The sequence below is a fragment of the Hoplias malabaricus genome, chromosome 5 (assembly GCF_029633855.1).
Source record: "Hoplias malabaricus isolate fHopMal1 chromosome 5, fHopMal1.hap1, whole genome shotgun sequence".
In the NCBI taxonomy this organism is placed as follows: domain Eukaryota; kingdom Metazoa; phylum Chordata; class Actinopteri; order Characiformes; family Erythrinidae; genus Hoplias; species Hoplias malabaricus.
Window position 1 is genome coordinate 38,355,797 of NC_089804.1, and position 25,859 is coordinate 38,381,655.

General features: G+C 42.2%; 1 protein-coding gene across 1 annotated transcript; it reads right to left on the reverse strand.

Moving 5' to 3' along the window:
* Positions 1–2,615: 2,615 nt before the first annotated feature.
* ccdc3b (coiled-coil domain containing 3b) lies at positions 2,616–22,387 on the reverse strand. The gene is made up of 3 exons (XM_066671927.1): positions 21,925–22,387; positions 11,273–11,447; positions 2,616–5,505 (listed from the first exon to the last, which is right to left on the reverse strand). The coding sequence occupies exons 1-3, from the start codon at positions 22,290–22,292 to the stop codon at positions 5,221–5,223; spliced, it is 828 nt and encodes a 275-aa protein (XP_066528024.1). The 5' UTR covers positions 22,293–22,387; the 3' UTR covers positions 2,616–5,220.
* Positions 22,388–25,859: the final 3,472 nt, after the last annotated feature.

Sequence of the window (25,859 nt, forward strand, 5' to 3'; positions counted from 1 at the left end):
CTTTTGAGTCGCCAATCCACCTACCAACGTGTTTTTTTTGGACTGTGGGAGGAAACCGGAGCACCCGGAGGAAACCCACGCGGACACAGGGAGAACACACCACACTCCTCACAGACAGTCACCCGGAGGAAACCCATGCGGACACAAGGAGAACACACCACACTCCTCACAGACAGTCACCCGAAGCGGGAATCGAACCCACAACCTCCAGGCCCCTGGAGCTGTGTGACTGCGACACTACCTGCTGCACCACTGTGCCACCCTTATCTTAGTTTTATGTAGTTTAATTGTATCACAACACTTTATTTCATAACAAACATAAAACATCGCTAGTTGTATGATGATGTCTTGGTGGTTAGAAGTGTTAATACCATTACTGAAAAATATGAAGATGAGAAAAATTATTATTGTCTACAAATAACAACTAAACAGAAATGTGAAAAGCTGGTATATGACCCATTATCTCTTATATAAAACAGAAATATAAGGAAATATAAACAGGGGAAACCTCTGTCTGTTTACGTTTGTCATGGCAATGGGAGCGGCCAGGAGGTATAGTGAAGAAGAGTCAACTCCCAAAGAATCATTTCTTTAAGTGTCTGAGAGTCACACTAAGTTGCCAAAATTAACACTATTATTAAGTTAGTACATTTTCAGTTCCACCTTAAATTGTGAAGTCATTCATACATGTTCCAGAATCCATTATGCAAATATCAGTCATTGAAAATCCCTGTAGTGTCAACCAATCCCATTTGGCTTAATGAATACCATCAACTCAGCACTAACCTCTCTAATAAAAACACCCCAAAATCCAACCATAAAACTGCATCTGCCTTCAAGATGCATCATCAGAACTGGGCTGTGAGACCACTGCAGTATCACTGAAAGAGATGAATAGGCATGTTACAGTAGCTGGAGCTGGAGCTTCCACATCATGTAAAGAGATGTACTGCAGTTCATACCTTGACACATTAAGAAACCATTTATTTGTAAGCAACAGCCCCAAGGAATTAATACAAGCCCATTCTTTAAAGTATAAGTCTGCTTCTACCTTCTCATGACCAGTGAGAGGCCTCACAATAAGACAAATGGACACTACTGCTGTCCTTGTGTCAGCTCCCAGAACAAATGATATTTTGCTTCACCGTGAAATGAAATTGCACTGGGTCAATATTTCAAAGTAGAACTCATAATGGCTCCTAATAGAAACTACATATTGCAAAAGAGTGACCCTCACAGAATGTCTGAGAAAGAGAGAGATATTAAGAAGAGAGGGATACACTAATCATGGCTCAAAAGCAACATGAACCTCATTTAATTTGATCTATGTCTCTATGGCTGCTGGTCCAACTGAGAGAGCAATAGTAAAACGGTGCTGTTGTGGCGTTACTGTGGGAGTAGATGTTCATCTAAGGATGGGTTTCACTGTATTGTATCTTTTTATTAGGGTGACCAGGTCTGAGATGGTGAAAAAGAGGACATGTCTTGCTATGTGTGCATTTAGGTACTTTACACCTTTATTTGCTACACATGGGAAAACATGGGAATTTCTTTTTTAATTCATCCGAGAACTGACATTTACGTTTCAGGATAGCTGCTCGAGATGAGGGTAGGTACATGAACTTTGCCTGACGTAAACAAGGACTACTGACGTGCCGACTGACCAATTAAATATTTACAGAGAAGGTTCTCGACCAATAACGGTAGCTCTACAGTCAGACCGTCCAATCAGAAGATGTTAGGCTACTCCACCACGCCCCCTTCTCACTCAAGCGAACCAATCGGAGTAGGGGAGGGCGGGACTAGTTTGTGAACGAAACTTCTCAAAGTTCTATGTAAGCTCTAGAAAAACAAAATCCCGGACGTTTCTGAAATTCCGCCCGGACATTTTTTAAGTCTAAAATAGAGGACATGTCCGGGTAAAAGAGGACGTCTGGTCACCCTATTTTTATCTAAGATCATCTGCCATCTTCTAATCAATCTGAACAAATGGCATTCGTCTGAACTTGGTGAGGGCCAACTAGGATGAGTAGGTTTACAATTACATTTCTCTGTGTATTTCCAGTAAAGCAAGAACACAGAGACAGTGTTGACATCCTTTCTTAATAAAAAACAAATTCATAGCCATGCAGCCCTGTGAAGGACTGGCGCCCCCTCCAGGGTGTATTCCCGCCTTGCGCCCAATGATTCCAGGTAGGCTCTGGACCTACCGCGACCCTGAACTGGATAAGGGTTAAAGATAATGAATGAATGAATGAATCATAGCCATGCATTTAAATCTGGTTCCTACAACTTACTAGACATGGCTTGGTAAGGCATGAACAAGAGGTGATTAACTTTTAGCCACAGTTTAGTTGTGAGTAAAGTGGTGCCATATATTGGATTAGCTAAGGGTTGGGGGCATTTCATTTACTTCTTCATAACCTCACTACACCTTGGCTATAACTTGAATGTCATCTTGTTTCCCACATCTTACTAAGTCATGGCTATGTAAAAGGATCTCATTAGGGTCAAATATGTCACCAGTGGGGCTTTTTTGAAAAAACCTATAAATGCAATATAGACATGTATACTAAAACTGAAAGTTTATTTCTTTATTTAAAATGCATACATGGGAATATGTTAAACATACAAAAAAACACATGGTTTATATTTCATTATAATAACTTTACCCACTTTAACGTTACACAATCATGATAAAAATAAAAAAAAACGTGGTTCAGTAAATGCTGAAACCTTTAGCTGTAAAATAAGCTTTGCTGTGTAGTGGTTGCCTTTACTGAGCGCTCAGCGCCCTGTTTGTAAATATATAAAAAAAACATTTTCACTAGGATTAAGTACAAAAACACTCGCACACACTGCCTGGAATCTTAAGAGGACTTTGGAAAATTAAAGCATAACAAAATCCAGAGAAGTGAAGAGACAATATCAGCCGAAAAAAAGCTCTTTTACAGACATAACTAGTCAAATCCTGTGCATATTTGACATTGTTTACACAGTACCCAATGCTATAGCTTCGGTATGTTGCTCTGCCTGGCTTTTCCTCATTAATCAAACACTCTATCACTCGTTACACATTGGAATACCACTATACCCACTACTATACAATTTCATGCAAAAGTTGGGCCCCCAGCTGTGAGTTGATGTGATGAACCTGGGCAGTCACTGCTCTCCTCCGGTACATGGGGCTCTCCAGTGCCAATGCTTTGTGTGAAAGTTGACATTGTGTGTCTCAGTGGAGGGCACATGCTTGTCCGCACCTTCCCAATGTTGGTGGATTTGTTTGGGGGAGGTCATCTAACAGCTTTTGGGTTGGAACTGGAGACGGAAAAATTGTTTGAAAATACTACAAGAGTGGGAAGTGATGGGGTAGTAGAGGGATGCAAATATTTTCATTACAGAAACCAGAAGAGGAGAGAGTATTTACGGGGCTTGTCATTTGCAGGAGGAGGAGTTTTAGATTAGGTCCTTCACTCAAACTACCTTCATAACACCTTACCGTTTTCAGAGTGTGAATTTAAAGTACTAGGATCAAAGCATGGTCCAAATTTATGGCATATTTTATATTATGTATATTTTATTTTACAGTATGTAATTTTGTAGATTAAATGTTGAGATTTTGTACAGAACTCAAACTTAAACACTTCTTTTGACCATGTTTTCAAAACTTTTCCTAATATTGTATAGCGTACGGGCGGCACGGTGGCGCAGCAGGTAGTGTCGCAGTCACACAGCTCCAGGGACCTGGAGGTTGTGGGTTCGATTCCCGCTCCGGGTGACTGTCTGTGAGGAGTTGGTGTGTTCTCCCCGTGTCCGCGTGGGTTTCCTCCGGGTGCTCCGGTTTCCTCCCACAGTCCAAAAACACACGTTGCAGGTGTCCGTAGGTGTGAATGTGTGTGTGTGTCTGTGTTGCCCTGTGAAGGACTGGCGTCCCCTCCAGGGTGTAGTCCCGCCTTGCGCCCCAATGATTCCAGGTAGGCTCTGGACCCCCGCGACCCTAAAATTGGATAAGCGCTTACAGATAATGGATGTATAGCGTACATTGTAAAATAAATGCTAGTGTACTAACTGCACTGGTTAAACTGAACCGCATGTGACTAGCCGTTGACACTGGACCATAGTTCAGCAGTTTTTCTTCTAAAATGATGGAAAGATAAACGGTCACCTGCCAAGCTGTCATGATATCTAATGCTGTATCTGAAACAGTACCCTGTTCGCTATTATAGTGCACTATACTGGGTTTCAGCCATTTTGAAGTGGTGGTGTTTTCAGTGCACTTAAACAACCTCACAGTGCACTTTAAGGAGTAGCGTACAACCAATGTACACTAGAGTATAGCAGATACCCAAAACACACTGCAATGTTTGGTAAAAGCATGCACAGGGTAGTCTCTGAAATTATTCACTAAAAGTGCACTATATTTATTGACTAACTTAGGGAATAGTCAATAGGAAGCCATTTTGAACACAGCTTAATACATACTGTAGATATGTCTGCTGTTATATAACGATATGTTCAATGAAATTAGTATACAACCATGAACTAGCCATGTGACCAGGCCTGTCCTCTGGAGGGACACTTGCTAGGATTAATCAGACCATAATTTACAATATTACTGCTAATAAAATTGGCATCTAATGTTATACATGAACTAATCTAAACAACAAATGTGTTCTTTAAACGCAAGACCAAGGGAGAACCAAATAACCTTAGAATAGATGAAAAAAAAAGTGTGAGTTAAAAGGACTCGCATCATGGTAAAACTGAACTTTCCCCATGTTCCCCATTCAGACCCCAGACGGTTTTGCATTAGCTGTTGTTGTGATCTCACAGATATCAGTGCATTTACATACATACATACCTACAGAGCACTTTAGCCTAACCGTTCATGATGACATTATAAAGAATGCTTCAGACCTGCTTTCTGAATGACTCACAGTACAGGGCAGCCAATCAGTGCAAAGGTCATTTACATATATGAGCCATTAAAGAAATAGTAACAAGAACAGCCTGTTCAATGTATTGGAACCAAACAAGTACCCTAAGTAGAGCATAAATGGAAAAAATGAATACACAATAAGGTTGTGATGGACCCATATGTCCAGGCCAAAGAAACCTGTTAGGAACATTAATTTTAAAGTGGTCAGTTGTGTCAAAGACCTGCTAGTGTTCATGGTGTGCAGTCATCAGGACTCCCTGGCAATGATGAGACTGTGTTCTCTAGTTCTTAAGCCTCCTGGGCAGGACCTTCTTGTGGACAGCTTTCTGGTCCTGAGTGGTGTCCTGATGAGGGTGGGGAAGCTCTGGTTCAGACTCGTGGAGCTGCTTGAGGAGCACCGTCTGATCCTTGGGCTCCCGCTTGGCCTGCCTCAACAGACGTTTCATGTTCTTCACTTTGTCCCTCAGGTGGTTGTTGGCTTTCTCCAGGACCTTCACCTTCTGGGTGAGGGTTTTCACCTTCTCCTCTTCCTCGAACAGGGCTTTCTGCACCGTGGAGCATAGGAGCTGGAAAGGCAATGTGGATATGGTATGAGTAAGTTTGAATTGGAAGGTAAAAGTTTAATGTGGAAATTGTGCTTAATGTGTGCAGAACGGTCAAAACTACATTAAAAAAGTATAACAAATGCTGCATCCAATCCATGTTTCATTTAAAGGCATATTTATTTATTTTTATTAGCACATCTAGTGAAATAAAATAATCTAATACACTACAACACTGTTTAAATTTGTTATTATTAGGAAGATAATCACAGGACACAGTCACATCACTCTACAATTACATTTAATGCCAGACGTGTATAAATCTGCATGAATTACAGTAAGCTTTAATCATCATTATATGTAAATTATGTTGGTGGGCTGGCACTTGATCTAAAACTTGTTTCCGTCATGTATAAAATCTTATTGTTTTTTTTTTACACAACTATGTTGAATAAGAATTTCATTCATTCATTATCTGTAACCCTTATCCAGTTCAGGGTCACGTTGGGTCCAGAGCCTACCTGGAATCATTGGGCGCAAGGCGGGAATACACCCTGGAGGGGGCGCCAGTCCTTCACAGGGCAACACAGACACACACACATTCACACCTACGGACACTTTTGAGTCGCCAATCCACCTACCAATGTGTGTTTTTGGACTGTGGGAGGAAACCGGAGCACCGCACTGCGACACTAACCTGCTGCGCCACCGTGCTGCTGTTTAAGAACAATGTTCTTTAATGTGCCAATTCAGTGAATTAAAAATATTGAAATTCTTATTCAGGTGGTGGTGCAGCAGGTTAGTGTCGCAGTCACACAGCTCCAGGGTCCTGGAGGTTGTGGGTTCGATTCCCGCCTCAGGTGACTGTCTGTGAGGAGTTGGTGTGTTCTCCCTGTGTCCGCGTGGGTTTCCTCCGGGTGCTCCGGTTTCCTCCCATGGTCCAAAAACACACGTTGGTAGGTGTATTGGCGACTCAAAAGTGTGTGAATGTGTGTGCCTGTGTTGCCCTGTGAAGGACCGGCGCCCCCACCAGGGTGTATTCCCGCCTTGTGCCCAATGATTCCAGGTAGGCTCTGGACCCACCGCGACCCTGAATTGGATAAGCGCTTACAGATAATGGATGGATGGATGGATAAAACAAGTCGATAAGGCAAAGCATTAATTGCCTTTGTGCAGTTTTCCTGTAAATGTAGGACAAATGGATTGACAAATCACTACTTTCTGTATGTTTTTCATTTGAATTTCAAATAGTCCCAACTTTTTTTGGACGTGGAACGCTTCCCAGTTTCTCCTTGGTTGTGAAGGCAACATAAGTAAGCCTGTGCAGTCTCTACAGCCAAAGGCAAAGAGAAGAAAGAAGGCAAAGACTCAGTGGAACTCTATTAGTGCTGGATGTTTTTTGTCAGGTAAACAAGAACATTTGTTATTCATTTCCTTTCCTTTTTCAGCTAAGTGTTCAAACTTGATTTAAAGGCGTGTTGGTGGCCGGTTTGATTCACTCTTGTGAAATGTAATTCTACAGGCTTTTGGAAGGGTTCTAAATCAAGACAGATTGTTTTGCTGGGGGAATGTTCATGTCTCTTAACTTAAAAGCTGAATTTCCACATTGCGTCATGTGTGGTTACCTCATTTTGGGAGCTCTAGTTTGCCTGTCTAGTGCTATACGTGAATTATAAATGACATTACTGTCCAGGTTTATGAACATTATGTCAGTTTTATCTTTGATGTTCACTTCATAGCCTCATTTGCTGTGAAAGTAAGCCTAGTTTGGAAGTAACCGTATGCAGCTTTGTACATCAGGTCTGGGCACTTGAAAATAATCATAACACACAATTAGTTTATGTAAAGTTTATGAATAAATATGAGGAGGTTTGAATATTTACATGGCTTGCTAAACTAGCCTGGGATTTCTGTGTAGTGGTGGCACCTGAGGAAGGGCCCAGGTGTTTTTCATTTGAAAGTATCTGTGCCTTATTACCACGGTATATAGAGCAGTGTTTGTTGAAGAGAGGGCAAGCCACTGATGGTTTTGATAAGCAGACTTAACCACAAGTATGGTGGCTTAGCCTCATTTCATGGGGCTCAGTATGTTCTCTAGCTTGAGGTGAAGGCACATCCTCAACGTACTTTTTTCCAGCCTTCGTCATCATAGCTCCAGAGCACCAGCAAACGTATCTCCTGGAGGTTTGGCACATGCGGAGTAATAGGAATTCAAGAAGCAGCAGGGTTAAGATGATTCTGACTAATTCTGACATAGTTGGATCAAACAGTGACCACAATCCCAAAGGCGTGGTGGACAGACTGCCTTTGGGCCTGGGGTTCCATTAGAACCCATAGGCCGCTATTTGACCCAAGTGGTCAATCTTTATAATTGCTGACTGCTGCAAAATCTTTCATTAAAAATAGCTTCGTTCTCTGAAATAAAAAAGTTCACCAAACAAAACTATCCAACCAACAGCGTCCTGTGTCCACTGATAAAGGACCAACACAAACTGTGCAGCAACAGATGAGCTGCTCTCTCAGACACTAGATCTACAAGGTGGGGCAACAAGGGAGATGTGTTTATTATAGTGGACAGTGATTGGACACAGGGTTTAAAAACTCCAGCAGCACTGCTGTGTCTGATCCACTTGCACCAGCGCAACACACGCTAACACACCACCACCACGTATTACTGCAGTGCAGAAAATGAACATTTGTGGCAAACAGGGTGATTTCTATTGTGTGTATTACTGATTTGAAAATGCCAGCTACCATTTAAAATGTAGGGAACATTGAATGGACAAATAGACATGGTTCCAAATGACCACTCCCCCTCAAAAAAAAAAATAAAATCCTAAATTAACTGACATTAAAAGTTGAGATAAATGTCCCCTCTGAATAGATGAAAGTGGTCTCTGCTTTTGTGCTAACTCTGTAATACATCTGGCAGGTCTGGCTAGTGTCTGGTTTTAGTACCTTAACCCTGAAAATGAGTCTCAGATGATCCAGAGAGCATGGCTATTTCTAAACAGAGATTTCCTGAATTGCTCTTTTTGTATTGCTACCATATGGGCTTAAGTGTTAAAAGCAGGATAATATATAAGTACATTAAGTCTTGGAAAACTGGGAATAATATTTACGGAACTCCTTTAAAACAGCCTGTTGGAGAGTTGCTAATGCATGGTGCAACCAGACTAAACAATATTATGCTGCATGATAGCATAGGCAAAGAAAATCATAGGCTACACCTATACCTCTATGAAGCGATATCAGACCATCTGTCTCTCACTGTTTGGACACTGTCCACTGCGCTTGACACGAGGCCTTTCTGTACAAACATACAGGAGTAATGATCCATGACCAAACCTGCAGCCTTGCAGGCAGCTTGCTCAGTAAACCGCTGACATCCACATAGCTACCTACCTCACAGGTATGTAAACACTTCGGGGTTATTACTTTCAGGAGGAAGATGGTTTCCCTGTCATCTATGTTTTATTCCTCACAGATCTGACATTTCGACAATTGTCCTGCGTGTTCTTTCTTAGGAAATGCTTTAAGATCCCATTTAGCTAGAATATGGTGTTATAGACAAAGAGAACCAAGATGTAGACTAGTTGCTTAACATATGCACTTGTTAGGATTATGGCAGTGGTAAAATTTCATAGCTTCGTAAGGCCTTGAAAGTCCACTCTCAATTAAATTAGTCTCTTAAATTAAAATTTGGCTTGAAAACAGAACTCATGCTGAAAACTCATAGTCAGGACAGGCCATGCTCAAACCACATGCACAACCCAACTCAAGTGATACACAGGCAGCCTTCACACAGCCTTGGTCTAACACAGGGGTTTAAGAAGTAGAGTTAATGAGGGTCTGAGCAGCTACAGCTGAGGATTTAAGTAAAGGGGCGGAGCTAGTTGTGAGCTGGAGGAGGACTAGACCATTCCCTGGAAATAATGGTTCAGTCCAGGTTCCCAGGTGGGAGAAAGCATGGTAGTTTTTAAATAGCATGAATTCACAGAATGGGCTTGTCTTCTATGGAAGGAAGTTCTTGAGGGTCGAGTCATGATGCTGCAACTCGTTGGCAAGTCATGTGCTACTGTATCCTCTTTATTTGGGGCAAACTAGGATCTGTGTTAACTTTGGCAAGGGAGGTTAATGTCAAGCAAGATCACAGTGAGGTAGGTACATAAAGAACACATTGAGAAACAGCCCATGACAGGAGTACAATCCATAACGCAACCAAACCATACTCACTAGAATGCTCAGGAAAATGTAGCCATGCTAACTCAGCATTTTTGACCTGTCGTCATTGCTTTTCAGTAAGGGTAGAAAGAGAGAGAGAGAAAGAGTGCAAATATCCAGTTTTCCACATGCTACGTTTGCCTTTGCTCTCCTTAACGTTAAAATGAAGGCAATTATTAAAGCCAATGATGTCTGCTGTTTCTTGGCCTTGTTTCTGATTACACATACGAACCGAAACTGCTCATTAATGCAACCTAAGCCCTTCTCATTGCTGTGCCGTGACAGAAGACTTTCATGGGTGTTCAGGACCTGATTGAAACCAGCTTCCCAGACACAGATTTCAAGGTCATTGAAAGGAATGCATCATGATTTATTAATTTTTTCTAGAGGAAAGAAATAATGATGGAGCAAGATTTTGCAGCGTGGAGGCGGGTGTTGACACAGCAATGCGATGTGAGACGTAGCATCAAAAGTATGGAAAGGCTTGCAAACCTTAACAAGAATCGCATTAGAAACACAGTCTCTGTGTGTGTAATATGGGCTTGAATATACACCCATGATTTATGGAAGGAAAGAGAACCCTGAAACTAAAGAAACAAAGTGGGCCTGTCAGACCCTAATCACTACTCCCAAGGCTCCAAGACCTTGACCCAGACATAAACTGTGTGTAAGAAAGATCTCAACCTCTTATTTTTATCTTGCGAAGTTGTATGGCCTTGCAAACCACAAGGGATTTGGAACTTGCAGAACACCCTTACTGAACTTAGAGCAGCATGAGATGTGTTTGAAGCTGTTTAGAGTCTGAAAGGAAGCAACATGCAACCGCCATATGTTCCATGTCTTTTTGCTGACAGCATTCCTCACTCTCTTCAGAAGCTGAGGAACCACAGGAATGCTCTAGAAGAACATGGAGAGAGGAATTCTGCAGCATCCTTTTTTCGTTTTCTCATTTTGGCGAGGTGTGTGAGAGCCATAGCACTCAACTTCTTCATCCTATACTACTATTGTGATTATTATATTATTAGTCCCAACATTTATGGCTGATCTGACATTTCCTCAAAAAATCTAGGGTGCCAATAAAATATAATCCCCACGTTCCTGCAGAAACAGCTGCTACTTCTTAGAAAGGCTTTCCACTAGATTTGTGGGCATCGCATTTATTCCTGAGAGCATGGTACTGGGTGAAGTCAGGTAGTGGGATGATTTGGAACTGGAATCCTGAAGCTACTCATTTGGACTCCCAAATGTATGCAGTTCCACAACAGCCCAGAGCATTTCAAGCTTTTAAACACTGAACATAACAAAATGTTGACTGCACCCCACAGAGTGGCCACCCACCGCTTCCATTTGTCCATCCTACATTTTCCATATGGTCACAGCTTTGATGGTGACTGGTATAGTGTACTCATTAAGGGCTTACCATGATATGCTTTTCCAAAGCCACCATAGCTTTAAGAATCTAAAAGCGCACTCAAGGCAAATTACAGAGATTAAGGGTTGAAATAAACTCGACTATTCATTACAGTCTTTGTGTACAGTAATAGTAGGTCAGGGAGTGGGCTCTTACCCTGCTGTCCTCCTGGGCCTCCCACTCAGGAGTGTACATGTGGACCTGGGTCCCGGCCGAGCAGTTGGAGAACTGGAAAAGGCTGGCAAACATGCGGTGGTTTTCAGGAGTGTCGGGGAAGATGGGGTCCTGGAAATTCACTCCATGAGGAATGATGCTGTAGTTTTCATCCATCCTTCAATAGAGAAAATAAAAATACAATACATATTACAGATACAGATCTGCAAATACTACTACTACTCCTGCTAATACTACTATTACTACTACTCCAACTAACCCCAATACTACAGATACTACTACTACTCCTGCTAATACTACTATTACTACTACTTCTACTCCAACTAACCCTAATACTACAGATACTACTAGTACTCCTGCTAATACTACTATTACTATTACTACTCCAACTAACCCTAATACTACAGATACTACTACTACTCCTGTTAATACTACTATTACTACTACTACTACTACTCCAACTAACCCTAATACTACAGATACTACTACTACTACTCCAACTAACCCTAATACTACAGATACTACTACTACTCCTGTTAATACTACTATTACTACTACGACTACTACTCCAACTAACGCTAATACTACATGTAGTAGTACTACTACTAATACTACTACAATTACTCCAACTAATCCTAATACTACAGACTACTACTACTACTACTGCTACTACTACTAATACTACTATTACACCTAGCAACACTCCTACTAACACTACTACTACTACTTAAAATTATTACTGATACTTCTCCTACTCCAGGCAACACTACTACTACTTCTACTACTAACACTACTACTACTACTATTCCTACTAACACTACTACTACTACTGCTAATACTACTGGAGCTACTCCTTCTACTATACTACTACAACTAAAATAATAATAATCAAAGTAATACTATTTTTATTTTTTTTGTTACAATTAAACATTGTGAGACTTCCATAAACAGTTTTAATATCCAAGATTCAAAATCCTAAATGTTATTCAATATTATTTTACATTTTATGCAATATTTTTACAATATTTTACAATATTACATTTACATTATAATACATTAAACATGAAGTATCAGAATAAAATAATACAGCTCTATTATATTGTATATTATGAATATTTATTATTCAATAATTCAGGGAGATTATACAAACAATGTAGTTTTTGTGTGTGCTTGCTCATTCAAACAGTATCTAGTAAGATGTCCATGTAGATAAACCTTAGATCACTGATGTGTTGATGTGATCAGTGATGGTATCATGTGTGAAGAGCAATCAGTTCCTGGGTGAGTTACCAGTTTAAAAATGGTTCCTTGCTGCTCTTCTGAAACTCTGAACACACACATGCTCTGTTTCCCAGCGAGAAAAGTCTGTTATCAGAATACTGGAGAAATATTCATATCATAACCATGGTTACACTGGCTCGAGGCTGGGGAAAGGGGAAACTCTTTTTATGTTTTGCCTCTAGATTAAGGTTGGACTTTGTTTTATTCATCCTGTGAGTTTTGGCTGCCAGCCACAAGTAGCCAGAGGAGGGACAAATTCAGTCCAGTGTTTAATGTTTTAATTCAGAGAACCATGTTCGAACTCTCCTGGAGGTCAGGGAATCTTATGTCAATGGCTTGCAGTGCAATTTTTAAAATGTGACAGAGAGGATGGAAACCTGTGGAGTATCCATTCAAGTCTTTGACAAATGTTTGAGGAGAGCAAAAGGAATGGTGTGAGCTATTGTAGAGGTCAGGAAATGAATGAGTCACTGGGAGGTTAGTGGTTGTGTAAGGGAGGCTTGAAAACCTGAAGAGCTATCAGTACAAATAAATCTGTGTTGTGTTTCTTTGAGTCTTTGGGGGTACCTAAATACAGCACAATACAATGTTAGCTAATAACCAAAAACATGAATCTGCAGTCAGGACGTTTTGACCTTTATATGGCATTTTCAGTTTGAAATTGCACAAGATATCAATTTGCAAATGAATGCACTCCCAAATTATGCTTTTTCATGGCATGTTAACTCTGTTTGACTCTTCTTACTTTTTGGTCCCCGGTACTTTTCCACTATCACAGCTCCCCCTCAAATGTAGTTGGAGAAGTAGCAAAACACCAACACCAACTAATGGGAAACCTCAACAATGGCTGAGGTAATATTAAGTGTTGTTGACTCATTGTGTATTTGCTTCTTTTTGTTTTTTCTCTGGTTGTTATTGGGAACTTAACATGGCTTAGCCATGCATCAGTTGAGAGAAACCAGTGGAGCTTTTTCATTCCTCATTGCAGCGTCCAGCTCTCGCTGGATTCTTTCGTCACCCACAAATCCAGTGAAAGTTTGAACTTCTTCAAAAGACCACATAGTATTTTATGAGCTGCCACTTTTATTAGAGGGATAAAAACAAATGTATTCGCTACTGTAACTTGGAGATTTTACAAGTGATGCCAAACAGTTCACTGTAAAGTTTACACGTCACATTTAGGTCCTTGCTCAGCTCGCTTGGAACCATGAGTTGGATATCCCTACAAACGCCCTCCAAACAAACGTTATTGATCAAAGTTAACATAAACTAGTGAAAAACAGTGCTATTAATTTGATTACTGTCTTTAGACAGTGCCTCTCTGAATTGTTTACACTGTAAAATAAAGATGTAAAGTGTGACTACACTGAGAGCAGTTTTGATTATGTTGACTTTAAAGTAAATCATCTGAAATTTGGAATATCTGCACTTGTCTGACCTGTTTGTTTCTCTTCCTCTCTTTCTCTGGGCACATGTATGTTTAGTGGAGGACGAGGTGTTGATTTTGGAGCCTGATCTCCCTGAGGTCATTCATCCGGATCCCCTCTGAGCTTTCTGGAGGAGCATCAAAAGCTCGGGCGGTAAAGTCTAGTGCTCTTTAAAGACACTAATCCACAGCCTGACTGAGAAAATCTCCCCAAATCCCAAACGGCACACAATTTACTTAAAACACACCCTATAAGCTAAAACCTCATGTTCTACATGGTGCTCCATGGGGAACTGCTTTGGATTTAGGCAGTTGACCTTGAATTACAGAGTTATGAATGAAGTCTTTAGTTGGTGTAGACTAAGAGCTGATTCTAATTTGGTTCAAAAAAACCTTCCTCCACTCATCTCAAACTCTGTCCAAGAACTTCTGGGCTTCATGAAGCACAGCTATGAGGTGTGAAAAGTTTAGCTCTTGCCCAGGTGTGAAACAGAACGTCTTCCTTCTGTTACCTCATACACATAGACACAACGAACTGAACATGTGCTATAGATTTACACGGAAAGTCATTAGAAGCAGAGTGTAAGAATCCAAAGAACTAATGTTAACATTTCTTATGGAAAAACAAAAAAACACTGAGAAAAAGACAGACACTGGAAGTAAGGCGGAAGGAGTGAGGGGGGTGAGGGTGAATTTTTTTAGGAATTCATAGGTTCATCAAGGTCAGTGTTCCAGCGCTGTGCCCCAAAGAGGGGTCATTATAGAACAGTAAATATTTAGTATACATACACTGACTGGCTGGGAATTAAACACGCTCCTAAACGCAAGTCTCTGTAGTTGCAGACGTGGTTTGGAAGCTTGTAGTGCTTGGATAATGAGTGAAACATGGTTTGGGACAGGATTTTCTTGGTGAACGTGGTTTGGTATGCTCATCATCTGTGATACATGTGGTGCCGTTGGGATGTTGCATGTTTATTTCCGCCTTTTCTTTGGCTGTAAATCCACAATCCAATAACAGTAGTCTGGAAATATTCGTTTGTGTTGCTCTCTTCAAGCATGAGACAGTAAACACTCTTAATAATCAAGGTGCTACAGTTCTATTGTCCTCTTGTAATGTTTTGTGGGCCCAGATGTGCACTTGAAACATGATTACACATCTGGGGACAAGTTGTCAAACTTTTGGCCAGATTACAGTGCAAATAAGGGGAAATCCTTCCAAAATCTGCCCTCAGAATCCTCAAGTCTATGATCTTTTAATGGCTAAAGCACAACCCAAATGCAAATCTGATTGTTTTGATTGTTCTGAAGCACATTCTTGTCCTGAAAATACCTACCAGAACTTTCCAAATCCTATGAACTCCAGTTGTATTTTCACTGTTGTGAACGTCTTATATGACTAGCTCAGTGATATCTTCTAAAGCCAAAGTATGGAGTTGATGGCCACCATTTCTGACGTTTCATCTGTCATTGTCTTTTAATAACGTGATATGTTGCTAATGTCGTGGGTATGTTTGAAGTCACAAATGGTCATTTTAAACAACAAAACACATGAAAATTAATAGCGTTAACATTTCACCTCTGATTAAACACAACAGGGATCAGCTCTGAATGTGCCAGTGCTGCTATGAATAAGCTTTCACACTCACTCAGAGATAAACACAGCACATCTGACAGTATAGAAAGCCTTGTGAAGTATTTTTACAGTGCTGGTTTGACTCTGATTTATTACACTCTACGCATTCTGAACGTGCATGTGCTGTGACTCCCCTATTAACAGATTTAAACCCAGAAACAAAGCAAATTGTGCTGGTTGGCTGGTTGATTTCCAACCCTCTGGCATTACGGCCAATAGGGTGCCTGTGGAAAGAGACTACTGGAAATCCAAGGAGCAACTCTTTCTCTTTGGTGCAAGGTAATGCTTATTTAGTATTCATTCTTGCTTAGTTTATATCCATGGGCCAATAACAGGCTTGATTCCAAAGGACAATGTTCCCATTCAAACCTATGTTAAACCTAAGCTCATGGTTGTCTCCAGATGTCCTCGTTATGAGATTAATCTGACAGGAGTTTCGAAGAGCTGTCAATTGAACAGTTCTTCAAGGATCTGAAAGTTTTTCTTCTAGAAGGTATTGGGTCCTTATTTAGATCCATTAGGTTTAAGCTAATTAAGTTAAACTTTAGCAAAACTGATAAGTGTGCCTTCTCAGATTCCTTTAAACGACTCACTCGTCAACCCTAAGTGCCTTTTCAGCCCACTCAAATCACCCTAAACCCTCTCTAGCAAGGTCCTGACAAGTTGTATGTTATTTAGCCGAGAGCCCATTTGGTTTTGATTAACATTTCCATGCCATGTTTCCCTAGTTTCTCAACATTTCTGATGGTTTGACTTGTGGGATTTGTCCTGAAACACTGGAACCAGCTGGATAACTGGTTTAGGTCTTGGGTATGTAGTATAAACACACACACCCAGAGTAATAATATTCCTTGTGCTCCATTCACTTGGCAGAGCCTCAGTGATTGCATCTCTGCACACAGGTCCATAAGTTGTGAGAGACATGGCTATTATTGTTCTGGCCCTGTGCTTGTGTCCAATGAATCTGAAATGAAACCCTCAAATATGAATTTAAAACCACTGCAAGGTTTAATGTAAGGGTACGTTCTTTTGTGGATTCCAGAAGTCATTATACAATGGGCTGCTCAGTCTTGGCCATCTGTGGGCTGGTGCGTCATTTGTCAACAGATGAGAAAGCTAACAATATGTCTGGAGTTCATTGTATATTCAGGATTTGCATCTGGAGTCTTTTGAGTTGTCGCTCAGCATGAGCACCAAATAAGTGGCAGATGTAGTAAATGAATAAACCAAATGCCTCAAAACATCACATGGGGCAGAAAAAGTGGATTGGGTCTGAATGGCCACATCAATCACCCAACCCCCTCTTTGTAGAACATCACTGGGTCTAAACTACAAACTTGCAAACAAGCATCCATGTTACAATTCTCTTTTAGATCATGCTCTTTTGTAGAATTATTTTGTACCTCAGTTATGGGGACTATTGGGGCTTTTCCAGTGCATGGTACCTATGCTTCTCAACTCTGTTCTACTCTACTTTTTTGCTTTTCCTTTAGTCAAATTTGGTACCTGGAACCAGGGGGCTTTTCCACAAAGCAGGATTTCTCAGTTAGTCAGTTAACTTAAGCCCAAAGTCAAGCCTGTCCAATAGGAACAGAGCTGAGGGTGGTATCTATTTCAACAGTCCTCAACTTTGGGCTTAAGTTAGCTGCTAACTGAGAAATGCAAATACATGCAAATACACTATGAGTAAACAGTGCTAATGTAACGCTGCCACTATTGTGGTTTCCAACGACCACAGTTACCGCTAAAAACTGTGATTTGCAATGTCACCAGCTGCATTTTGTTTTGGGAGGCTTTATAGTGGAAAACCAAGTAACCAGTTAAAACCAAGTAATTTCTTACACTCCCAAACATCCTTGAATGCCACAACAGTAGTTCAATCCCTAGTGGTGCCTTAACCATTTCTCATTTGGTGAGAAACCCTCTTCTTAAACAACAGCAAAGAAAGCAGAGCACTAGAGCTGTGTTCAACACATGTCTGTTCCTCCTCCTCCTCCTCTTCCTCTTGTCTCTTGGGGGCTGCCTCGGGAGTCAGAGAGTGTTGATTGATTGGTGGCAGGCTTCTGCAGACTGTCGTTTGGAATGTTTCACAGGAAATGTGGATCTTACCAGAGGGGATTGGAAAGGGGGTAGGGAAGGTGAGTGAAATGGAAATGTCTCCAAACCGGCTGACTCAGCACCTGTGGGGTGATGAGAACAATGCCGTCTACCACTCCACAGCCGTCCCCTGAGACTCACCTGGAGGGGGACTTGACTAAAAGAGCCGTTTGTAGATAAGAATGGGCTCTTTAACGGCATCTCTTTGTACTGCTATCTGACTGTTTACATCAGGCGATCCCTTCAGCCTTATTTACAAACTCAAGGCTTGCTGAGTGGGGAACAGGAACCTTGTAATGCTTCTGAGGAGCCTTACATCTCTGTCCATAGAAAACATTGTATCTCAGTTATTATTGCCATTCTTTTTCTGTTTTTCCTGTTTACTCCACATTGCTCTCTAGCAGCTCAACAAAGTCCCACTGTTTTGGAGAGCGAAAAGTGTGCTAGCTAATGAGGACTATAGCTTAAGTCTAGACTGGGTCTTGACTTGAATGAGAAAGTTTTCATCTTTTTACAACATCGACTCCCTCCTTGTTCACCTTAGTGCTAGGACTGTTTTACTTGGCCTGGGACGTGCATAAGGGACGGCTGGGGGTGCTGTGGAATGCCTTTGATGGAGGTAGAAAGACAGGGCAGCATTAGTTATCTGCGGGGTGATGAAAAAGCAGAGGACCTTGGGGTGGGTAAGGCCCGGCCCAGACCTGTCTGCACAAGCTCATTTCTTTAAAGCTTTAGTTGTAGTGTGGGGGTTGCTGATGTGGGCACAAATGCACATTGTCTTTCTGCTGATGGGGACGGTAAAATAGGGCAAGTATATTGCAGGAAGGTTTAGTAAGTCTGTTTTGCTCATTGAGTCTGGTAATAGGAGCTGTCGGCCATTCTGTTGACTGCACATTTGGTTTTCCAAACTTTTCTGGTGGACACACTGTATTGCTAAAAGTTCATTTTTAGAATCAAGGGTATTGCTAAAGTGTTCGTCCCCTTGACCACAATAAGATCACTCCACCAATGCTTGGGGACCAACATTTAGCATTGACCGTGGTAACATTAGCTCATGTACTACTGCTCCAGAGCAACCATTTCTATTTTCTGGGTCTTTTCAACAGCTTTCAACTAAAGTGAACTAATTATGTTGCTAATTTGAATTTTTAAATATATTAATAAATAATAATAATAAAAAAAAGATAAATAAAACAATGGAAAGTATGACATCATGAAAGTGCATATTCAGTGCCAGGGCCTGTTCCTGGTAGCATTGAAGCTGTCAGTAGCTGCATGTACTGTGTAATTAAATATACTTGAATGCCTCAGATGGTTGTGCTTTTCTTGATAATTACAGGATCTGTAGAAACGTGTTCCTTATCAATGACAGATGCTGTGTTGCAGTGCATGCAACTGTACACAAACGAGGTGTGATGTTTACGTACAGTTTGTTCATTCGTAATTTGTAATTGAAGTTCATGCAGATTTATTTCTAGTTATTTTAAGCTGCAATTTCTATTTTGTATTTGAATTTTTATCCCAATTATAAAGATAGCTGGTGTATTCAACTTATTCAGAAAGCATAAATAGACTGGACACGAGGTGAATTTGTACATTTTTATACTTTGTACTTATTAAGAACACAGTTTGGTTTGGATTTAGCGAAACAGCGCCACCAGTGGACAGGAGCTTGCTTGGTGACCATAAAATAACTACATATCATAGGGAACAAAACATGAATGTTAGAAACATCTGGAGTGATCTTTTTAGTTAAATTTGTACTAATTCTTGGAGATGTAAGTTTATGTTCCCTCTGAGACGGAAGGTCAAGATCAAATGAGAGGCTGAACTCAAGCACATTTTAGGGTACTACAGAAATTCAGTTTAGAAGAAATAAAGCATCTCTCTCTCTCTCTCTCTGCTCCTGACCATGTTTCCTGCCACAGTGACCTGGTTTAAACTCTGGGAATATACTACACCCTGTTTCACAGTGTCAGTTCCATGTAATTGAATTGCGGAGAAGAAAAGGCATATGGCAGAGCACTTGGAAAGAACCTTAGCATTTCCTTTATGCCTTGAGTACTTGGCTGGGACAATGTGTGAAGTCATAAAAATCCCTTGGATGCTTTGGTGTCTGTGTTCAAATGGAGCAATATCAGGTTCTTTATGACGATTCCACGAACATCTATTTCCCCTAAAGAACCTTTCAGTGAATGATTACAGATCCATTTTTGAAATATCTTGTGTGTTTCTTTTTCATTGTGCAGTGAAGGAGCTTGATGCCAAGCTTAAATCAATGCCCTACTCCCAGGCCAACAAGTCTTATATGGAAACAGCTCATTTTTAAGTCATACTTTCTGTGATGTCACAAAAACCTGTGCATTTGCCATTATCCACCAACAGAAGTTTAGCCCATCCACAAAACCTGAAGTTGGAAATAATGATTCAGACCTGGTGGCTTTTGCATATATACATTAGCAGCAACAATGACTGGATTACTTCCCAAAATGTATCCTAACCTCAAGCGAGGTGATGAAGTGTCAACAAAAACAACAGAGCACTCTAGAGGGTGGGCCATTTATATGGATACACCTTAATAAAATGGGAATGGTTGGTGATGTTAACTTCGTGTTTGTGGCACATTAGTATATGGGAGGGGGGAAACATTTCAAGATGGGTGATGACCATGGCGGCCATTTTGAAGTCGGCCATTTTGGATGCAGCTTTTATTTTCTCAATGGGAAGAGGGACATGTGACACATCAAACCTATTGGGAATTTCACAAGTAAAACAATGTTTTTTTTTTAACGTAACTTTATTCTGTCATGAGTTATTTACAAATTTCTGACCACTTATAAGTGCTGCCCATGGTGTTGGGTTGTCAATGCAACCCTCTTCTCCCACTCTTCATACACTGATAGCAACACCGCAGGAGAAATGCTAGCACAGGCTTCCAGTATCCGTAGTTTCAGGTGCTGCACATGCTAATGTGCCACAAACAAGGAAGTTAATATCACCAACCATTCCCATTTTATTAAGGTGTATCCATATAAATGGCCCACCCTGTAGTTATAATCAACACAACAATGCGATGTGCCAATTTTTACCAACTGGCCTTTTCTATTACTGATGTGATCTAATAAACAGCATGTCTAGGATACCCCCCCCACCCCCTACAGATTAGCAAGTAATTGATGCACAGACACAATGCTTATGATGTAGGCGTCCTGTAACATGTCTCATTGTGTTGGCATATTGCTTGCTTGCATCATTTCAGTTAGGACACAGTGAAAGAGATTCCTCTACGTTTACAATATTTGGCAGGAGTTTTAGGAGTCTTGCCCAAGGAGCTGCACCTTAATTTGCCACGTGGAGTGCAGCAGTGTTATCCACTAAGCTAACCAACTTAATAATACAGTGGCTCCTCATAACTGTGCCACCGAAAGAGCAGGGAGAGAGAAGAGCAGTGTCATGGTAGCAGTGTTCCATGGGAACACAATTCTAACAGCCTCACTAGATTCAAGACTTCACTTTTAATACAGTAATGTACCACTGCCCCTAATTTGAATATTTCTTTCCCTCATTCTTTCATTTCCTCACTGTTTCCCTCTTTCTCTCTCTCTTCTTTTATGTTTTTCACCCTCAATCATTCTCTAACATCCATGCTCTCTTCCTCTTTCTCTGAGTGTTCTTTCCTTTTACCCCCCCCCCCCCCTCCAACTGCACTACTTATGTGTCCCATGCAAAGATACATGAGTGTTCCTCCTAAGTGAATGTGAATGGTCATTCCCTCACAGCTGGATTAGGTTAGCAGCTGGATCCATGTACAGTTCCAATGCCAGGTGGATCAGAGACCCCCCACAGCCAACACAAACAACTGGACACAGCTAACAAAGTCTGACATTACTGCTCTCTACGCCAATGACCATCTTTGACCATCATAGTTAAAGAGCATTATATGGGGCTTGGCCTCACTATTCGGAGGTCAGCTGTTCTGACCAGTCATTTACATAACCCAATATGCAGATTCGCTTATAAGAATGCACATGTATACATATAATGCCACACAGGGTTGTGGATGGAGCACCAGCACTCCAGAGAACACACTTCCACAGTTCCACAGTTTGTAACAGACTTGCTGACACTTCGCACTGAACACGGTGACGTTAAGGTTAGGTGCAGCTCATGTGCAGCTGCTCCAGACGACTTTCTCACCTCAGGAAGAAGTAGTAGTTGTTGTTCTCCACCACGCTGTACGAGTAGCACGGGAAGTACCCGAGTCCCGAGACGTTGAAGCGCGAGCCCGCGGGCACCTCGAGCATGCTGCCCCACGCCTGGTCGCAGAGCAGCTCGATCTCCGCGAGGAAGAACAGACCCTCCTGCACGTAGTTGTACGCGCTGTACGGACGCTCCTCGTGCACGGCGAGCACGCGCGCGAACACGATGATCTCCGCCAGCTCCGCGCGGCACGACTCGCTCTGAGGCCGCCAGTCGTGCGCGAGCTCGCAGCCCGGGGATGCGCGAGCGCCCCGCGACACGCTCAGAAGCGCCAGCAGAAGCGCGAGTAGCGCGCGAGCGGCCATCGCGCACGACTCTCTCTCTCTCTCTCTCTCTCTCACACACACACACACAGAGTGTCACTCTCTGTCTCGCTCTCTTTCTCTCACACTTACACACACACGGCCAGTGGAGAGGACCATGTGCGGAGCGCAGCATCCAACACAATACACACACCTCTCAAACACAGGGGGCGGGGCCAGGACCAGCGTAGAGATTTGTTTTGTGAACTAGAGATTTGAGACTGTGTGTGTGTGTGTGTGTGTGACTGGGTGAGTGTGTGTGAAACTGTCCACATGTGTGAGTGTGTGTGTGACTGGGTGAGTGTGTGAAACTGTCCACAGGTGTGAGTGACTTGGTGAGTGTGTGTGACTGGGTGAGTGTGTGAAACTGTCCACAGGTGTGAGTGACTTGGTGAGTGTGTGTGACTGGGTGAGTGTGTGAAACTGTCCACAGGTGTGAGTGTGTGTGACTGGGTGAGTGTGTGAAACTGTCCACAGGTGTGAGTGTGTGACTGGATGAGTGTGTGTGAAACTGTCCACATGTGTGAGTGTGAGTGTGTGAAACTGTCTGCAGGTGTGTGTGCGAGTGACAGGGTGAGTGTGTGTGTGTGTGACTGGGTGAGTGTGTGTGAAACTGTCCACAGGTGTGTGTGTGTGACTGGATGAGTTTGTGAAACTGTCCACAGGTGTGAGTGTGAGGGTTTGTGTGTGACTGGGTGAATGTGTGTGAAACTGTCCACAGGTGTGAGTGTGTGTGAGTGACAGGGTGAATGTGTGAAACTGTCGACAAGTGTGAGTGTGTGTGTGTGACTGGGTGAATGTGTGTGAAACTGTCCACTGGTGTGTGTGTGTGTGTGTGTGTTTGTGTTTGTGACTGGATGAGTGTGTGAAACGGTCCACAGGTGTGACTGTGAGTTACTGGGTGAGTGTGTGAAACTGTCCACAGGTGTGTGTGTGAGTGACTGGGTGAGTGTGTGAGTGACTGGATGAGTGTGTAAAACTGTCCATATGTGAGAGAGTGAGTGTGTGTGAAACTGTCCACAGATGTGAGTGTGTGTGTGTGACAGGATGAGTGTGCAAAACTGTCCATAGGTGTGAGTGTGAGTGACTGGGTGAGTGTGTGAGTGACTGGGTGAGTGTGTGAAACTGTCCACAGGTGTGTGAGTGTGTGAGTGACTGGGTGAGTGTGTGAGTGACTGGGTGAGTGTGTGAAACTGTCCACATGTGAGAGAGTGAGTGTGTGTGAAACTGTCCACAGGTGTGAGTGTGTGTGTGTGTGACTGGGTGAGTGTATGTGAAACTGTCCACAGGTGTGAGTGTGTGTGTGTGTGTGTGTGTGAGTGACTGGGTGACTGTGTGAGTGACTGGGTGAGTGTGTGAAACTGTCCACATGTGAGAGAGTGAGTGTGTGTGAAACTGTCCACAGGTGTGAGTGTGTGTGTGAGTGACTGGGTGAGTGTGTGAAACTGTCCACATGTGAGAGAGTGAGTGTGTGTGAAACTGTCCACAGGTGTGAGTGTGTGTGTGAGTGACTGGGTGAGTGTATGTGAAACTGTCCACAGGTGTGAGTGTGTGTATGTGTGACTTGGTGAGTGTGTGTGAAACTTTCCACAGGTGTGAGTGTGTGAGTGACTGGGTGAGTGTATGTGAAACTGTCCACAGGTGTGAGTGTGTGAGTGAGTGTAAAACTGTCCACAAGTGTGAGTGTGAGTGAGTGACTGGTTGAATGTGTGTGAAACTGTCCACAGGTGTGAGTGTGTGTGTGAGTGACTGGGTGAGTGTGTGAAACTGTCCACAGGTGTGAGTGTAAAACTGTCCACAGGTGTGAATGTGAGTGTGTGTGTGAGTGACTGGATGAGTGTGTAAAACTGTCCACAGGTGTGAATGTGAGTGTGTGTGTGAGTGACTGGATGAGTGTGTAAAACTGTCCACAGGTGTGAATGTGAGTGTGTGTGTGAGTGACTGGATGAGTGTGTTTTGCTTGTTCTTTAATCTGTTGTGTTCTGCCACGAACAAGACGAGCTGTTCAGCTGCCGTCTTCCTGCTCATTTGTTTGATCTGTAACCATGACAACGGCAGCCTGATTGGTCAGTCTGATATTAACACATCCGTAAAATGCAGAGAATAGAACAGGTTATAACTCAGAATCTGTCGCAGTCCGTCAGTTTCGGACTCGATGTGAAAGACACCGTTAATACACGTGTGTTTGTTTTCAAAACCTGACGTGCATTTTGTTTTGGCAGTGTATGCATGTCACTATTAAGTTGCACAAAAACATGACACTGACAGCTACAAATACAATGCAGTATTTTCATTAGCCCCATAATTTGTGATGACCAGTCAAAGGCAAGAACATGGAAAGCATTTGCAAGGAGTTTTACTGCCCCTTAGTGGTGCAAATGTAGTAGTCAAGCATTTTGGTTGTCTTTAAAAGACATAAAAACTACCACATCACGTCAGGTATGTTATATGAGAATCTTATCTAAATCACAATGGTACTTTACATACATTACCATATTCTGTCTGGAATATAGATATTCATTTATTGTTACATTTGGAATTATATAAAGTTTTAAAATCTAAATCTGCAAAGTGAAGGAAAGACAAAACATTTAGAATGATATATTTGGTCCCACTTTATTGTATGTAATAATGCTGTAGTTACACATTAGCAACAATGTAATTACTGCCAAGGGGTTCACTGTTACACATTACAGTGCATCCTTCACAGATACAGATGTATGCAAGTATGTATCTCCCAGTTTAGTAACAATATGCCGTAAACTGTCCACAGGTATGAGTCTGTGGGTGACTGGGTTGAGTTTGTGATGCCTGTGATGGCTTTGTACCGTGTCTAAGGTGTGTTTCGGCCACGTACCCAATGATTCCCAGTAGGCTTTAGTTAGTTGTTGGATGATTAGACTATTTCTAGATCAGCAACTTCACTGCAGCTAATCCTGAAGCCATGGGATTGTACTCTATGACAACAGAGAGTGCTAAGTGTGTGGCAGTGACACTACCTGTTGTGCCACCTATACATTTTCCTTCTACACCCTTGATCGCCATTGCATTCTTCAGGTGTCCAATTTCCTCTGCAGGGCCCAATGGCCTAAAGGCTTCTCCCTCTCTCACCCACCCTCTCCCTCTCCTCCTGGCTCACTCCTGAGGCTCACTGAAGCGTGTCTGCTCCCACGGTGTGGCTGTCACCCTTCCGCTAACTTCCGTGTCCCGAATCTCCTATAGCAACCTTCCTCCAGGGAGCTGTATCAGGTGTAGCGCTGCTCCTTCAGGTGAGTCTGAAAGAGGCCCATTGGAGCCATCCAAATTCTTCAGCTCAGCTCAGATGTGGCCATTGGGTGAAGGAAGCAGGTGTTTTCATCTCACTGTGGATGGTAAAACAAACCTAAACGCTGGCATCTTGGCCAACGTTGGCACATTCTTCTACGGACGTGATTTTTTTCTGCAGATGTGGGAATGGAAGATGTCAAAATACCTCGGATGTTCTTTCGTGCCGCATGCATTGCAGACAGCAGATGGCAGCAGACTCCAGATTATGTGTCCATACACTCAGGGAAAACTGAGGGCTACGTT

Bases quoted from the DNA above. Each gene is read 5' to 3' on its own strand.
- ccdc3b (XM_066671927.1), bottom strand. From the start codon at position 22,292: ATGGCCGCTCGCGCGCTACTCGCGCTTCTGCTGGCGCTTCTGAGCGTG. The intron at 11,448-21,924 runs GTGAGAAAGTCG...TCTCTATTGAAG, and splicing joins AACTACTACTTCTTCCTGAG to GATGGATGAAAACTACAGCA. The intron at 5,506-11,272 runs GTAAGAGCCCAC...TTGCCTTTCCAG, and splicing joins AGGCCCAGGAGGACAGCAGG to CTCCTATGCTCCACGGTGCA.